Raw genomic sequence first — 17,794 nt, forward strand, 5'->3', positions numbered from 1 at the left:
CTACTGGCACTCTCTCTCTCAATAAAATCATTTAAAAAAAGAATTGCCAGGTCAAATTTCAGGGTGTTTTAAAAGTTTTCTATAGGCAAACTGCTGTCTTTCAAACAAAAGAAAATAATCAACAACTTTAATAAAATTATTAAGTTTTGAGAAGCAACTCAAGACTTTATCTTCAGCCAGGTACTGTCCTTGTGGTAGATGAGAAGAAGCAAGAATGTTAGCTTTTATGTCATTGCTATCGTATTGTCATCCTCAGCCCTTCTTTCTTGTGTTTTTCTCTTCTCTTTGTGTTCTGATGGAAGTCTGCCATTAGCTATCCTCAAGAACAGCATGCTAAGAGAGGAAGAGAGTGAAGAAGGTTAAGAGTAGTGAGTGGAAGTCTTAGGGAGGAAACAGCAATCCTGGTTGTATTATACCAAGATTAAAAAAACCAATGACCGGGGCACCTGGGTGGCTCAGTTGTTCGAGTATCCACCTTTGGATCAGATGATGATCTCATGGTCCGTGAGTTCCAGCCCCACATCAGGTTCTTTGCTGTCAGCACAGAGCCCACCTCAGATCCTCTGTCCACCCCACCCCCCGCCCCCCGTACCTCCCCCACTCGTGCTCTTTCTCTCAAAATAAATAAACATTTAAAAAAACACTAATGATCAACAGCATGACATGGATAAGCAGTGTAACCTCTCTATCCTTTAGTTTCTTTGGAAAATGTTGGTTCTTATTCCTATATACCCTACAGAGTTGTTTCTAGGACAGAAGCTGATAGGTAAAAGAGTCTCAAAAAATAGGATCCAATTATACTACATAATTATTAAGTCTGAGGACATTTTATGTTTTTAAACTAATCTAGTATCAGAGATAGTATGCCTTTGAATCTAAAGACCATTAGTTATTATATTTTTTGAACATTAATGATTTAGGAAAATGTATCATCTTAGAAGTACAGCATTGATAATATTGCTACAAAAGTATTAATACAGTAGACTCAAGATGAATATATGGCTCCACATTAATGTGAGGTTGAAGGTCATGTTCTGCTATCAAATCAGTTCTGAATAATAGTTATCTTTAAAGCTGTTTAAACCTGATATTTTCATTACTAATAGAAGAAATAAATTGAGGAAACATTGTGCTTACAACATTTTCTGAAGCTTTTCAGAGGAAGCAGCTGTGGTTTCTTTAGACTTCCAAGTCTATTATGCAGGTTAGCAGTATATTTTATAATGAATTCTAGACCACCTGCCTTTCTGAGGAAATTAATATTGAGATGGATTTTTTTAGTCTTTTTTTTGTCCTCAGTGCCTATGTATAAGGTTTTCCTATTCAGTGAGTTTAGGCACCCCATAAAAATGTTCATTCAGTGTTGTTCAGCTATAGATGATTATTTTTAAAGACATTGTCTAAATGTGTTTTCAACAAGTTCTTGGTGAGTTTTGAGATTGAAACATATTCTTCTCTAGTAAAACTCTCAGCAGATAATGTACATACAGTTTTACTTTAAGGTAGTAAATACCCATAATGAATAAAAAAGTATTTCAAATGAATTTGACTATAGTTTTAAACCATTGGAACTTCAAAACATTGTTTTAATTATTTTCCTTCTTCTCACCCTTCCAGGAGTTGCAGAGGGGAATCAATGGATTCAGGAAGCAGTAGGAATTTGGAGAATACAGTGAATAGAGACTGTCCTGATCAGCTTGTCCCAAAGATAAACACAAACAAGAAAATGTCTACCTTAGCAAGCCAGCCACGCATCCTGGAAACATCACAAGAAGTTAAGAAAAGTTGTGGAGATAAACAGGTAGAAATCACAGTCGAAAGAATAAAAATGACAAAGAGCATCAAAGAAAAACATAGCAATGATTTAGAGAAAGTGGCTTTTAAAAGAAAGGCAGAAAATGAAGAAAATCCAGCTGGAAAGAAAGAGGCAAAGATAACGGAACTTGACAGCACATTGATCACCATGCCTCTGCCTCACATCCCCTTAAAAAATATCATGGATGTGGAGGCGAAGTTGGTCTACGTCGATGAAGAGGCTGTGAGCTATGAGTTTGTAGAGTCCTTCGTGTCTACTGGGATTCGACCATCATGCCAAGCTGCTGAAATTGTAGACCCTCTGCATGTACCTAATTTCAGCTTTCTGCCTCAGATTGACAAATGGCTTCAGTTAGCCTTAAAGGATGCCAGCTCTTGCTACAGACAAAAGAAATACGCCGTGGCAGCAGGACAGTTCAGAACAGCATTGGAGGTATGGGATTAAAGAATATATAGATTGATTACAGGAAGCTGTGAAATGGAAAGTGTGATTACATTGAGCAGCTCTGATCATACTGTAATGAACAGTGATCATGGAGTGAAAATATTGAATGATATCAGGATTATATGATTCCCAGTTTACATAAAGCAAATAAGATATGCCTGCAAATTATATGCCTGTGTGCACTTGACATATAGAAAGCACCCCAAAAGCAAACCTCATGATTTTTCTCTGTTAACAAACCCTGCAGTGAATGGCAACATATAAAAATGCAGTTGGTTTTGTAATTTAGAAGTATACCTATAAAAGCCATAAAGTTTTAATACAGTGGTGGTGGGTAGAATATAGATTTTCTCTCTAGAAATAGGCAGTTAATGAGTCTATGAATTTTCCCTTTTGATATGTAGTCTTCATGATTAAATGTAACCATCTTTACTGTTTAGCGTGGGCTGATAATTTATGCCTGATACTTATTAAAAATAAAATAGCACCATTTTACTTTATCATCACATTTCACTTTCCTTCCCTTTCTAGTGAGCTTTATAAATAATTATTTTTCTCTCTGCAAGCAGGTAAATTGGTCAGTATTGTTTATGGCATAACGAAATAGCCACGGACTCAAATAAAATTGGGAGTCACCACTAAAACACAAAATAGGTGGTGGGAAAAATTGTTCCATCTTATGACTCACTGAACCTATAAAAGGACCGAAGTGTGTCGCTAAAAGTCCTACTAGCCTGACAATATTGGCATATTTCATTAATTACAAAAAAAATGTTAATGCATTCTATATGTGCTTGGTGGCCACTGGAGATATAAAAAAATGAGCTAGAACATGTTTCTTTCTCTCTAACAGTCTGGTGAGGGAGACAAACCAGTAAACCAGTTAAAAAGAGATAGGATAAAGGGGCAATGGATCTACCATAAGACAGGAGGCATGAGCAGAAGTTAGTATGACATGTTTGTGATAGAGATTTAAAGAGTCAAGTATTATTTACACTGTTATTTGCAGGTTAAAATGACTACATTTACAATGAATTATTAATGGATAATACCAGACAGTGGTTCCCCTAAATATTTAAAAAGAAACTTTAAGCACAGAAAAGGAGGCCCAAAGAGATATGAAATGATGAGGTAGTGTAAAAATAGACGCATCTATAAATATTTCTGTCTTCACAAAGGGTCATCTACACAAAGAAGGGAAGAATAATGCATTACGTAAACTTGTGCACTATAGAAAAAGTGCCCCCAAATTAAGTTATCCACAAATCACTGAGAGTCCTATGCTGTACTTTTGAGCTAAACACCAGAGCTTCTGGCTGAGGAAAGGATCCTGAAGAAAGGCTCAAGAAGAACCCTGAGATCTTCCACTTAGGGCCATTTTCAGCAAAAATTGTTTTTTGAGGGTGGGGGAAGCAGAGTTAAAGGTAAAATTTTGAAGATGAAGAAAAATAATCATGTTGGAAATGAAAAAAAGCATAAAATAAGAAAGGATATAAACTTCAAATTAAGTCTAGATAGAAGCAAAAGGTATTTGCCCTAACTGGAAGAAAATATCTGGTTTTTCCATAACCCAATCAATGTTCAAAATTATAAAATTTGAATCGGGTTTTAATGACCCCAAGATATAATTGTTCTAGAAAATGCTTTTGTTCTGACTCTCTCTTATGCACAATCTCTCTCTGTCTCTCTCTCTCTGTCTGTCTCTTTCCCTGTCTGCCTCCCTCTCTCCCCCCACCTCTCTCCACCCCCCTCCCCACAAAGGTTTTTAGGAAAGTGTTGGATGCTGACACTAATTACTGGTAATTAACAAAGGTAATTATTTTGAGACCAAAACTTAGCTTAGACATCTGGCCTAGCTTTTGTCTAATTATCTTGGGAGTTAACTTTGAAATTTTACCTAGAATGTCTCTTAATAAACCAAAACTTCTGGGAATAGAAAAGATTTTTAACCTCGTTAATCCTTTCTTCTCCTAAATTTAACTTCTTCAAAACTGACTGTTCTTAGGTATTATTTAATGCATCTCTTCCTTTTCATTATGTCCTAACATGGCTTTGAGTAGGGCAAGATGGATGACAGAGACCAAGACTTAAAGATAAGGATCACGGGGCGCCTGGGTGGCTCAGTTGGTTGGGCGACTGACTTCGCCTCGGGTCGTGATCTCACAGATCGTGGGTTCGAGCCCCGTGTGGGGCTCTGTGCTGACAGCTCAGAGCCTGCAGCCTGCTTCAGATCCTGTGTCTCCCCCTCTCTCTACCCCTCCCCTGCTCACACTCTGCGTCTCTCTGTCTCTCAATAATAAATGTTAAAAACATTTAAAAAAAAAAAAAAAGATAAGGATCACACCTGAAAGATATATGTACCAGCAAATATTTGAGTGTACATCAGCTAGGATTAGGTTTGTCTCTAAGTGATAGAAAACCCTAAACAACAGTGTCTAAAGCAAGAGGGTTTATTTTTATTTTTTCACATAAATGTGCATAGTCAAACGCTGGTATGGTATGATCATTAGAGTACCACATTCTGTTTTGTTCCTCTAGATGTGCTTTGACCTCATGGTCTAAAATGGCAGCTCCTGTTGGTGACATCATATGCATCTAGCCAGCCAGAAGGGAGATGAAGGAGAGAGATACACCGTGTCCCTATACACCAGGTCCCCATGAGCACAATTCACAGAAGTTGCACACACCATTTCCATTTTTTCCCCCATTGATTCAAATTTAGTCATGTGGCCACACAAACCTACAAGGGAGGCTGAAAAATCTGGTCTTTATTCTGTATGGCACTAACATTCAGGGGTTCTGTTACGGAGGAAGAAGAGAATGGGAAGGCAACTTTCCCATCTAGTGCTAAATCTTGGGAGGCATTTTGAGGCATACAGAATGCTTGCCAAATGGGTGATACAAAGTCAACTGTAGGAGTATACAGAAGGCTGGTTGTGGTTAAAGACTGAACCACAGAAAAGAAACAAAAATAAAAAATGGGGAAAGGTTCTGGAGATTTGTGAATATTTATTGACATAATTCTCAAGGCCTCTAATAACCCCATTAGGAATATTCTATTTATGTTAGTTTCCTTATACTCTTGCAAAGTATTAGCTCCTTTTGTTTTCATAACATGGTCACCCACTAGATAGATAAATTTTCTGGTAATGTTTTAGAATGATTAAGATAAAATGGTAAACAGTGATTCAGAAGACAATAATTTAGCTTCCAAAAAGCAGTCAACTTTAATCTTTTAGGATTGCAGAACACAGAAAGCATTTATTTAAATGTGATTGATGAAATAATTTATTTTTATGCTTTATTTTCACTATATAAAGTTGAACCAGTTATGTAGGTGAGATTAGTGCTTAGCTCTGTGACCAACTCATTCATATTTGTTAAGTTTTATTAAGATCAGTCATTATTTGCTCTTGTGTTTATATTCACATCAGAAGACATACTAATAGGGCAAAAGGTAGAAGCTGAAGATAAAAACACATTCATATTAAATCACATTTGTATGCCTAGATCCTATTCCCTGTAATTTTTAAAGGACAACTATTAATTTTTTGGGTTTTTTTGTAAGTAATCAAAGACTTGATGATAAAGAGCACAGGAAATCATTTTGATAAAACACAAATCTTTGCTTTGTAGGCAGATTACTTAGAGGGTAAAGGAGGAAGACCTTTCACAATCTTTCATGAGGGCAGACCAATAGTCCAAGAAAACTTTGTCCTTCTGGCAGATGAAAGAGTATTAAGTTCTAGTTTTTCTTAAGGATAAGTACATTAATCATATCAAAGCTTATTTGAAAAAAACCTTACAATAACTTTATTTAATTTTATCCAGCTTGATCACGCATAAAATTATTTTCCCAAGTTTCCTTCTTTGTACTTCTTCTACAACTTTTTTAGATTTAGATTTTTCCCATTTTTTTTCTCTTTTCTACCTCTCTTTAGGATAAAATTCCCCTTTTTCCTCAACAAAATCCATCTCCATTCTTTGTGCCTTCTTTTACTTTACACATCTTACTTTACTTGCATACAGGATATTTCCCATATTATTTCTAGTAGTTTTAATTATATATTAGAATTTTTCATTCTTTTTATAACTTTAATTTTTAGTAAAAACCAAGTAAACAATTGTGAGAAATAAGCCCACCAACCCAATCAAAAGAGGGATGCAGAGACTTGGAGCATGTGAAGCAAGGCTTTAATCAACATTCTTGCAAGAGTGGGTGTCTGATGGACAGGCACACACTGGGCAGTTTCAGCAGGCAATTTATCCCCTAGCATGCATGCAAGTCCCTACCCTGATTCTTCATTGGCTGAGTACTGCAGAGGTTACAGCCTTACCTGGAAGTTGCCTATGCCCATGTAAGGCAAAAAGTGCATTCCTTGAGGTGTCACAGAGACTTCTGTTCTTTGGTGCATGCACACTGCAAAGCTCCCGGAATGGAGAGGGGAAGAAGAACCAGGAAGTGAAGTGTCTAAGGGTTTGGGACTCCATTGTTAGGGGGGGGGTGGGGTTGTTGTTCATAAATATTTCCAATAGGTTGTAAACCTATAAACTGTTAATCTAGTTAACCTGTTAACTAGACAGCACAGCTTTTATTTGATATTTCTGAAAATGAATCATCTCACTTCTCACATAATTGTGAACTATTACATTGACATTCTTCAGATTGGCAAATTTACATTTTATGATTCTTAGAGACATATGCTTCCTAAGAGTACAATTTTTTCAATGTGACATAAAATATGTTTACTGAGAGATCCAAATATCTTCAGTTCCTTTGTAAAAAAGGAAACCAAGAGAGGATAAACCTATGTTCAGTAATTAATGTTTCTGTTTTATCTTCTTTGGAAATGATCTGGATATTTAATGAATTTAACTTACCTCATCATTGAACTTAGCAAAACTTTCAGGTTTCAGGTTACTACAAAGATTTGGGGAAACTATTTGAAAAGTTTACCTAAAAACTTTTTATCCTACTTACGTGTATTCTAATTTACTCGTTCTTAACAATTATGTTTAGATTACCCACAAAAACTTTCTGAGACATTAGACAAAGTAAGTCATCCTGAGTTATTCTTTTGACCAACAAATTTCAATAGAGGTAACAAGAACTTATTTGATGAGTAAACCCAGGCGGAATAAAAGTTTTATATTTAATGCTGATAACTCTAAAGACACGCCTTAAACTAGTTTTTATTTACTAAAGATTAATCCTAGATCATGTGAAATTAAAAATCATTTGGATTAATTTTTGTATTTCTGAGAGTTTTAGAACACACAATCTTTATAAGCACTTGCCTTCAAACCAACTAAATAGAGCTTTTACAAATTGATTTTGGCAATACCATCCAGGAGTAGAAAAATAATCACATATCTATACACATATGTAGACACATACAAACATACAGACACAAACAGAGATGTTGCAGTTTCATTTAAAAATTTTAGCCATAAAACAGGCACAATAATGTAAAATTCATTAGTTATAAAAGAACATTTGGAATAAATTAAGTTTATCTGCTCAGATGACTAAAACTTCTTCTACTGGTATTTGTGGAGAAGACACTTAGGATTCGTATTTGCCCTTGACGAGTAAACTCACAGGAAGCTGTGGAGAAGCTTTTTTCTTTTGAAAAAAAGAAAGAAACTCTTCCCCTCACCCTTATTTTTTTTCCTTCATTAAAAGTTACCTCCCTCAAGTTTCTACTTTAAGGAGATGGCCTAGATAAGAGTTTATATCTCAAAGGCACAGAGAAAAATGTAAGTTCCTCCAAGAAGGACTTTGGTTTCCTCACAGAGAAAAATGTAAGTTCCTCCAAGAAGGACTTTGGTTTCCTAAGGCCAATATTTACAAGTCTATTGAGATAAATAGGGGAGATTTTAGGATTGGTTAAAAAGGGATAGATGAACCCTGAGCTGCCTCTAGAGCTGCATTTTTATTTTTGCAAAGATATGTAAGATAAGGACAGTTGTTCTCAATCCCTCAAAGAATTGGCTCACAGCCTAAATGACACCAAGAGTTGATCCACCAATGTAAGTATATTATCTTTTTTAGTAAATTCTTTTTCAAAGCTCTCTTTTTTTCTATCTCACTGGGTATATAGCTTGAGGGAGGAGGCCTTAAAAAAAATTTCTTATCAGGCTCTGCAACTGGGCCAATTTTTTACCATGAAGCTACTTTGTAGCTGTTAGCCAAGACAAATAGTAAATATTTCTGACAGGACTGAACAACCCCTTGGCCTTAAGAGGTGTCCTCAGAGAAGGTGCAAAAGATATTTTTATTTCCTCTCTCTACCCAGTACTACAGATAGAGAGCTGGGAAAGCTGAATCTAGTAAGAATTCTCACCCTTTGCTGGCTTCTGCCTGCCAGTTTTTCCAGGATCCCATCTGCAGATTCTGACTGAGGTTTAAAATGGAGAGTGTAGCTCTGATATTTACTAGGATTTGGCAAGGCTTTCATTAAATTTATTTTTAGTTTCCTTTAGCTGTTTAACGGAATAACGTAGCAGTTTACCAGAAGATCAGTGAGTCCCATTAATTTGGGGAGGAGCCCTACTTTGAAGGTAGATATGGGAGCATTTGAGTTGCTATTAAAGAATTTGGATAGGGCCTTTGAGGACAACCTCTTTTCCAGCATCTGGGTAATTACAACCAAGATATCAATTTCTGGGTCTGATAGATCCTTAGGAGGGTATAATGGGGGAGGCCTAAGTGTTATTTGAGATATCTTTTGTATCTTTAATTTTTCATTAGCCTTTTGCAACAAAACTTTCAATGACTTACTTTGGAGTCTTGAAGCCTCTACATAACAGTTAAGATAGGTATCCTATTCTGTTTATTTGATTTGGGAGGCCTGACTTAAGAGTACTTCTTAAACAATCTTATCGAAATAAGACCATAATGGCCATTGTAATTCTAGGTTGTTTTTAGTAAGACTGCAATTTTTCTAGATGTTTATAGCTGATGGGACCATAGTTCTTAGACATAAGAACTGGCGTAACAGAAGATGGCGCACTTAACTTTTTGGAATATAAGGATACAATTTTTATCATTCATTCATTCATTCATTCATTCATTTTACTTAGCCTTTGGGTCTGTCAGAGCCAAATTAATACCTGAAAAGGATGTGCCACTAGGTTAAGAACCGTGTGATGTTTTATAGCGTGCCTCATTGCACGCAAATGTTCTTGAGCTTGACAGATGACCCTAGTGTCAGTCTAACCCATTCTAGATAACCAACATGGGAGTCTGAGTTACATAATGAGTGCTCTAACAGCCTTAAGTGCTTGACTCTTGCCCACCAATTTGTGGCTTTTTTGTTTTCTGAGATTCCCATTAGCAGTTAGCCTTTACCTCATGTGCACGTTAACATAGTGGCAATAACTAACAAACTGGGGACTGGGGAAATGATCGAACCTGCAGACTTCAACAAATGGGGACTATGGACTAGGGGTTCCACATGAATGGGGAACTGCAAACTGCCACTAACAGTTCCCACGTGGATCTTGAGATAAGATCAAGGGCTGGGGGGTTAGATGTTACTACAGAGTGACCAAGAGAAGACTCTGCATGCACTAACAGCAATTCCCACCATGGAACCTGAGAATAGTGAGAGGATTGGGCCAACAGACCCAAAGAACAGGGGCTGTGGACTGATTCCAAATAAATGGAGTACTGCAGCTGCCACCAGCAGTTCCTAACGTGAAATCTGAGGAAGGATTCCAAACAAATGGGAAACTACAGACTAAACATCAGCAGTTTCCAACATGGAATCTGGAGACAGAAACAAGGGCTGGGGTTTTTTACTCAAAGCAGACTGAAAAGCCAATTAGATCTGGAGAGCTCAGAACCAACAAGAACTTACCCATGGCCCTCAGAAATAGTGAGAAAGACATTGGACTCAAAAAATGCTTGCAGGGTATCAATCCAGTGTTTCTCATTGTCCCAGAAGCTGTTGGAAGTCTTCCTTAATCTTGCTGCTGCCACCAAATCCGTTAAAACAAAAATTCAAGTGAGTAAATTTAAAGATCTAATTGTCTTTATTCAACCGTTCATGAATCTGGCACCATGCTCTCTAGCAATAGAAAGGAACTCTGAAGGGTTGTATAAAATGGAAGATTAAAAAAAATTAATATTTTATTTTATTTTAAGAGAGAGAGAGCAAGCAGGAGAGAGGGAGAGAGAGAGAGGGGGAGATACAGAATCTAAAGCAGGCTCCAGGCTCTGAGCTGTTAGCACAGAGCCCCATGCAGGGCTAGAACTCACAAACTGCAAGATCATGACTTGAGTCTCAGTCAGACACTTAACCAACTGAGCCACACAGGTGCCCCTAAAATGGAAGATTTTAAAAGGCATAAAAGGGAAAGGAAATAAATTATTAATAAAGAATGCATTGTTTCAGTCAAGGTTGCCTTTAGGCAATAGAAAGGTTCATCGAGTGGATTGTCCAAATAGTGCTGACCAGCTAATTCCATGTTGACTGGTTAAAGGTTATATTCCTGGAAAACTGAACCTGCAGTTTATTAGGTTGGGTATTAAGTCTATTTGCTGACATGGAGCTTAGCACAACTGATTCCATTTGGAGCTTGTTACCTCTTTTTTTTTAAACAGACGTTAAACTGTTAAAACTTGCTCAAGGGACAATAGCCAGAAGTGGTAGAATGGGAAGCTGAACCAGGGTGCTCTGGTTCCCCAATTAACCACTGTACCTTTGCTACTGTAAGTGTGAGTTTGTTGGAAATACAGAATTTTGGATTGCATCAGACCTACAGAATCAGGATCCCAAGTGATCTTTGCACACACTGGAGTTTGAGGAACATTGCACTCTGGTATGTCCACATTAACAGATTTGTTTGGTTCTTAACTTAAAATGCTCTATGCCCTCACTAATTTTGTAAGAAAGAATTTCCTTTTAAGCAGTTTTTTCTATAATAGTGAGCTAGAAAATTTGGATTCCAGGTTGAGTTGGATTTCAAGGACCTGTAAAATTTTTTCAAAAACTGAAAAAGTTAGTGGTGGAAAAGAGAACATTACAAAAGTTACAATCTATTATCATCATTATTTTATAAAAATATGGAACAGTTTAATGCCAAAGAGATAGAAAATAGAAAGGGCACACTCTCAGAATGAAGGATATTTTAAAAATAAGTTAAATGTTAATTTTATGAAAAGTTGACTAAATTGTATTTTTTATTTCCCCTTGGGTCAATAAAGCATTGGTCTGAGAACCAGCTTTTGGGAATCAGTGTTCTAGAACACATTCCCTTTATGGTAAATGGTAGGTATCCTGGATGATTGAACCTGCACCAGGGCCTTCTTATGCGATTACTTCCAGGGTAATGGAATTTGGTATGAGGCAGGTCCATTTTGGAGCCCATCCAAGGGGGTTTATTTAATGAAGTAGCAAAGATATCTCATTATAGGGCAGCCTCACCTATAATTGCTCTGCTGAGAATAATTCTGCTGCAAATCTCTAGGGCATGAAAATGTGGACATCCCAGAAAGCTTAATTTAAATCGATTCTAACACATAGTTCTTAGTGCAATATAATCAAGAAATGGAGAGTTCACCAAATTCTGAGTGCTTGTGCTATCTTTTTAAAGATATGTGGATTTGCATATGGATCCAGTTTGCATTTCTTAACTCCTACTGGGATCCAGACCCTTTTATTCAGAAAAGCATCACAATAACCCTTAAAGACATATTATCAACTTCATTTTACATATAAAGAAACTGACACTCTAAAAAGTTAGGAGAAAAAAAAAAACTTAAAATGCCACAGCTAGTTTCTGGCAAGGCTGAGATTGAATTTAGGTGCCCTGATTTCATGTCTGGAATTCTTTACACTATTGCTTTTCACTTTAGAGTATATAAAAATTGTATAGGAATATTATAAAAAATGTAGATTCTTACACATTCCCACATATGGTGGGACACAAGATGCCTTATTTCAAATAAGCTCCCAAACTGCTGGTCTAGGGACCCCTCTAAGTAGCAAGGATTTATGCCCCACAACATTCACAAGTGCCTGCCACTGTTCCTCTAGCAAGTTAGTGGCATGCACTTCTGTATATCTAGCTGGCATAGCCATTGGTGGCCATGTGGGTCCAGAGCTGTAATGGACAGAACACTGAATTTGGAGTCAGATTATCTGTGATGCTGTTTCTGGTTTGTAATTACTGTGTGACTTTGAGTAACATCCTTAACTCCTTAGAATGCTGTTTAGTAGGAATGATAACAACTAATGCCCAGCTACAAAGTGCTATCATGTCGGATTGCTTGTTGAAAATGTGATGAACTCGAAATTCATGTACAAGTTGTCTTTGTACTTCTCAAGTACCTCATTTCCCTGAACAGTATGTGTATGTAACTTAAAACTTTAGTACCCCAAAGGATTCTTTCTATTTTAGTTTTTATCATCATTGTTTTAATGCATATACTCTTTTCCCTTTAACATTAAAAATTTACAGTCTTCTTTTAAGAATATTTGAAATTCAATCAAAGCTAGGTGCCAAAATAGTGTATGTTTTCTACACTGTTCCACATTTTAGAACCAGTGATCTAAATCAAACATGATTTTGAACTATTTAACTGCATTCTGCAAAAATATAAGCTTTCACTTAAATGCACAAATTGTTATGCTGGAAATATTTCATTTTTCTTAGGAATAAATTGACTTGAAATTTTATATTCAGGATTAAACATTTCAGTTTTTTAACTTGATTGTTGCCATCTTTGTTCTATTCAGGAACACCATAACTAATAAGATATTTTTTATATGCTAACAATTTACATAGCAGGAAAACAAAATAAATGCTCTTAACCTCAAAAATAAAAGAATAAAATTAGATATATACCTATAGTGAAACACTAGTTAAATAAGACATATCTCTAGAAAAGCAGGATTTGCCATTATAAGAAAATAATACCACTAACATTTAATAGCTGTTTCAGTCTATCATAGTCCTAGGTGCAGGGGATACAAATGCAAGTTAAAGTTCCTGCCCTCAAGAAGACAGAATAGGGACTTGCTGCCTACCTTACAAGACTTCATTTGCATTTTCAGATTATGTATTTTTTTATTTTTAATTTAGTGTGTTATTGTTTATATCTTAAGATATTTTTTTTTTGAAATGTGTCTTTGAAGTGGACATTTAGAAGGACTTCCTACATATTTCAGTGTAATTTAATTAGCTTCAGTGGTCATCAGTCCCACCCTAGGGGAATCAGAAAGATTAAAAGATTTAAGCTACAAAGGGAGGTTGATGATTGGTTAAAGGAGCACAATGTATTTCAGACTGAGTATTATTAAAATATATGAAAGTGGGGAAAATGTCTAAGGTCATTCCTCAATTCAGTGAACCCTTGTTACTATCAAGCCTTTTGATGTGGATGGCTCTGCATACCTGAGTCATGTGACTCCTGCTGAGCCCGCCTTTCCTTTACCACATAACAGCAGCCATGGACACAGCAAGGAGAGGAGCAACCATTCTCACCTGCACACCGCACTCATAACTTGTGGGGAGAATCAAAAGGAGAGGAAGAGTGAGAAAAGGGACCAGTGAGGTTCACAGGGCAGGCATTTGCTATCTCAGAGAGAACTGAGTTTTTCCACAGTGGTAGAACATGGGGGGAGGGATGAGAAGGAGCATGTTCAATAAAGAAGACTATACTATCATTTATATCACTTTACAAATGAAAGAGGAATCACATCCCATATAAAAATATTATGAACCTTGTAGATTCTTGACATAAGTACAACTTTATTAGGGAAGCTATTAAATACATACATACATATAGATAGATAGATAGATAGATAGATAGATAGATAGATAGATGCTTAACCCCACCTTCAGAGAGTCTGATAGAATTGTGGGGTTCAGATAATGACCATGCCTGGGACATTGGTATTTTTAAGTTCACAAGTGATTTTATTGAGCAAATAATAGCTGAGAACTACTGAGAACTTTCTTCCCCTTTAAAATCACCTACAATAGGAGTTAACCCGTGTGTGTGTGTGTGTGTGTGTGTGTGTGTGTGTGTGTGTGTCTGTGTGTGTGTGTGTTTTAAGGAAATTAAGAGAGGTACTATCTAAACATTTGAAAGCTATTAAAAAGCATCAAGAAACTTTTAAATATCATTGTCATGAAAATTTATTCCTTAGAAATCTACACTTAAATAATCTTCTATTTACTTAAAAAGCAAATTCACTTCATGAACATTTTCCTGTTAATACTAAGAAATACATTGATACTAAACTCCAGTCAGTGGTTAGTTAGTTTGCGTCTCTGAAATACTAAATTTATCCCCTCAGTGATGACCTCATGAAAAGCAATTTATTAATCCATGAGAAGCTGAGGGAGATCTTTCCAGGAACAGGATCATTTCCATAGTTTACAAGTGTTTGTTTTGGATTTGAATCAAATGATAGTAAATGTCAATGTAGTTTTTAAATATAGTTAACATTGTTTACATTGTGTGACTCAAACCCCAACCAACTCAATCACAGAAATTTTATACAAACTAAATTGTGTTTCAATTGGATGATTCCATGTTGAGGTTTATACACACACACAAAGATGATTCTTATCCAAATATTAGATAATGTTGCCCAACATTTTTCCCACTACCCAACTTTCCAAATTTATTGCAAGGCTTCCAAAGCAAAATAAAGTTAAAAACGGCAATCCTCTGTCTTTTTTCTCCATGCCTTTCCAGCCATCATACACAATACATTGTGATGTTCACACGGATCCTGCAGGTGCCCAGTAGATGAGATCCACTTGAATTTGTTCACAGAAATGTATTGTAGAGTAAGTTTGTAGCTACTCTTTTGATTCAGATTATGTAAAAGAAGGGCAGGGGAAAATTTTTATTTCAACATCTACTTATTTGCTTAACTCCTCTGTTGCCTTATTTGACATTCAAGAAAATAGGGAAGACTTTGTTTCCACCTGGGAGATGATCCTGTTCCTAACAGAGAATAGGATATATAGTTAGGCAGGAGGTAATAAAAAAAGGAAAATAGTTTTTTTGTACTGTCTCAGTGTGGTTTCCTTATTTTGTACCTAGAACATTGGATTCATACATTCCTGAATGCCACTGCCAAAGTATATTTTATTTCCAGAAATAAACAATTTCTGGAGTACTTGTTTTGGTCAATGATGATGATGATGATGATGATGATGATGATACCAATCTATGAATAAGAAATTATTGACTTTGTGGGGTAATTTATACCAAGAAATCAAACACAAATTATTAGGTGATCACTTTCTCACTACCTTTTATTGTAGACTTTTAGTTGTCACAAACCAAGTATTGCTTTTAGAGGAAAGCAGCTAGGCAGATGAGGATATGAAAGAACCAGAAAGAGAAAACTCCAGGGTAGGTAAAACAGGAAGAAGTTGAGGGCTGCCAGGGTAGAAAGTGCAGGGCAGAATGGGGAGAGATGAAGCTAGAAGAGCTGACAGCTTGCCAGGGGGCCATGCATGCCTTATCAAGATATTGGACATTATCCAGCAGATGACAGGAGGCCTTCTAAAAGGATTAATATAGAGAATGATGGAGTCAGATTTTTGTTCTTGCTATATCAGTCTAATGTATATAGAGAGCAAAAATAGTGCTTAATCTCTGGGTTATAATCTAGTACTGGGTTGTGAAATTAATTTAATGATTTGTGACCAGCATTGTGTTTGATAGAAACAGAATGAAATGGAACAGAATGGGAATATAGTATAATAGGAACTATTAGAGTTCATAGAGTATTGGAAGGTAAGTCTTTATGTTGTGAAATTTTGGTTTCTGTTATATATCTAGGTATATCTATACCTATAAATAAAAATATAGATAGGAAGAAGAGAGAAAAAAGAAATAAATTGTGTGTGCTCTCTAGCTGTATGTGTTGGAGGGAAGGAGGGAGGGAAGGTGTCCTGGGTGTGATGTAACATACACTTCTTACCATGGAATTTGGTCAAAAATAATTGAAAACCACTGGTTTAGAGGAAGACTTGAGAGGGAAAAGACTGGAGGCTATTTGGAGGCTATACCTGCAATAATTTAGGTGAGAAAAGTAAAAGTCAGAATTGGATGAGCAATAGTAAGTACAAAGAAGAGAAACCAAAGTAGAGGGAGGGAGGGAGGGAGGAAGGAAGGAAGGAAGGAAGGATAATTTTTACCCATTGCTGGCAGGTGAGAAACAAGCATTTTCTAAGGATCAAAGTGCCACCAACTCAGGAACATGAGCACATTTAAGGGTAAATGAATGAATGAAATTTTGGACATGTTTTGTTTAAGCCAAGTGGCAAAGCAGCACACTTGTTAGATAGAGGCATGTAGAAAGCATAGAGGAGAGTTTATAACCAAAGATAGACACTGAGGAATCATCCATACCTGATACTCCCTGAAGTGTAGAAAGAAAGAAGGATGAGGGGTGCCTGGCTGCCTCAGTCAGTAGAGCATGCTGACTCTTGGTCTCAGGGCTGTGAGTTCAAGCCCCATGTTAGATTTAAAGTGGGAAGGGAAAGGAAGGGAAGGGAAGGGAAGGGAAGGGAAGGGAAGGGAAGGGAAGGGAAGGGAAGGGAAGGGAAGGGAAGGGAAGGGAAGGGAAAGAGAGATGAAAAAAGAATGTGAGCAATTAATAAAAAACTATCATATTAAGAAATGATGAGACCAATTAATAGGGAACTCTAAGAAGTAACTCCTCATGGACTGGAGGATTCAAGAAAATAGCTGGTTACAGAGTGTCTAGAGGTAGCATTAAGAGTGAAAAATAATCTGTTTGTTGAAGGTCTAGGGAGAGAACAATTTTAATGGTCATCACTGCAACTCAACTTGGAAACCTTGCTTCCTCAAGAATGAGACTGAACACAATTTAGCAAACCTGGGGAAGTAGTTGGGAACCCAAAGGTTAGATTAACCATGTTCACATATCTGCTATTTAGAATGTGGAATAAAATTTAGCAAGCACAATTTATACCTTAAAATTTCACACACTGGAAAAAAAATAGTCTTTGCACATTATATGGTTAAATATGTGTTTTAATCTCAATTACCTTTGTTAAAAGAATAAACCATTATCTCAAACTGACAGCTGATTTCATTGTATAGTCAAGTGAAAGCTTGGCTTATTTCAAAACAAAGCAGAAGTGAAGTTGAAAAGAGAAGTGGGCACAGTGTCCAAAACATGAAAACATTTACCTTGATGATGAATCACTAAATTCTACTCCTGAAACTAGTATTATACTATATGTTAACTAACTGGAACTTAATTAAAAACTCAAAACTATAAAAAATTAATTTAAAAAATAAAATAAAAAAACCATTTACCTTGTAAGGAAGAAGAGAAATGGGTTCAAAGAGAATGTAAAGTTATGTAAAGTGATTTTCACTTTAAGAATAAGGACACTGGACCTGATTATATTGGGAAAGCCCACACATAGAGAGAAAGAGAGAATAATAGTAATAAAAAGATGATTGAAAATGTGAGATTTTCCCAAGGAAGTATGAAAGGACAGGGAAGTGGAGACAGATGG

The 17,794-nt window shown here is 36.3% G+C and overlaps 1 protein-coding gene across 2 annotated transcripts in view; it reads left to right on the plus strand.

Moving 5' to 3' along the window:
* Window positions 1-17,794, plus strand: part of SPATA16 (spermatogenesis associated 16) — a 243,489-nt gene that overhangs the window by 22,308 nt on the left and 203,387 nt on the right. For both annotated transcript variants that reach the window (XM_019463196.2, XM_019463195.2), the window contains exon 2: window positions 1,618-2,248. In XM_019463196.2, the coding sequence (XP_019318741.2) occupies window positions 1,637-2,248 (612 nt within the window). In that variant the 5' untranslated portion in view covers window positions 1,618-1,636. The remainder of the gene's footprint in view (window positions 1-1,617; window positions 2,249-17,794) is intronic.

Source organism: Panthera pardus, unplaced genomic scaffold, assembly GCF_024362965.1.
Source record: "Panthera pardus isolate Hobbes unplaced genomic scaffold, ASM2436296v1 HiC_scaffold_16, whole genome shotgun sequence".
Classification (NCBI taxonomy): Eukaryota; Metazoa; Chordata; class Mammalia; order Carnivora; family Felidae; genus Panthera; species Panthera pardus.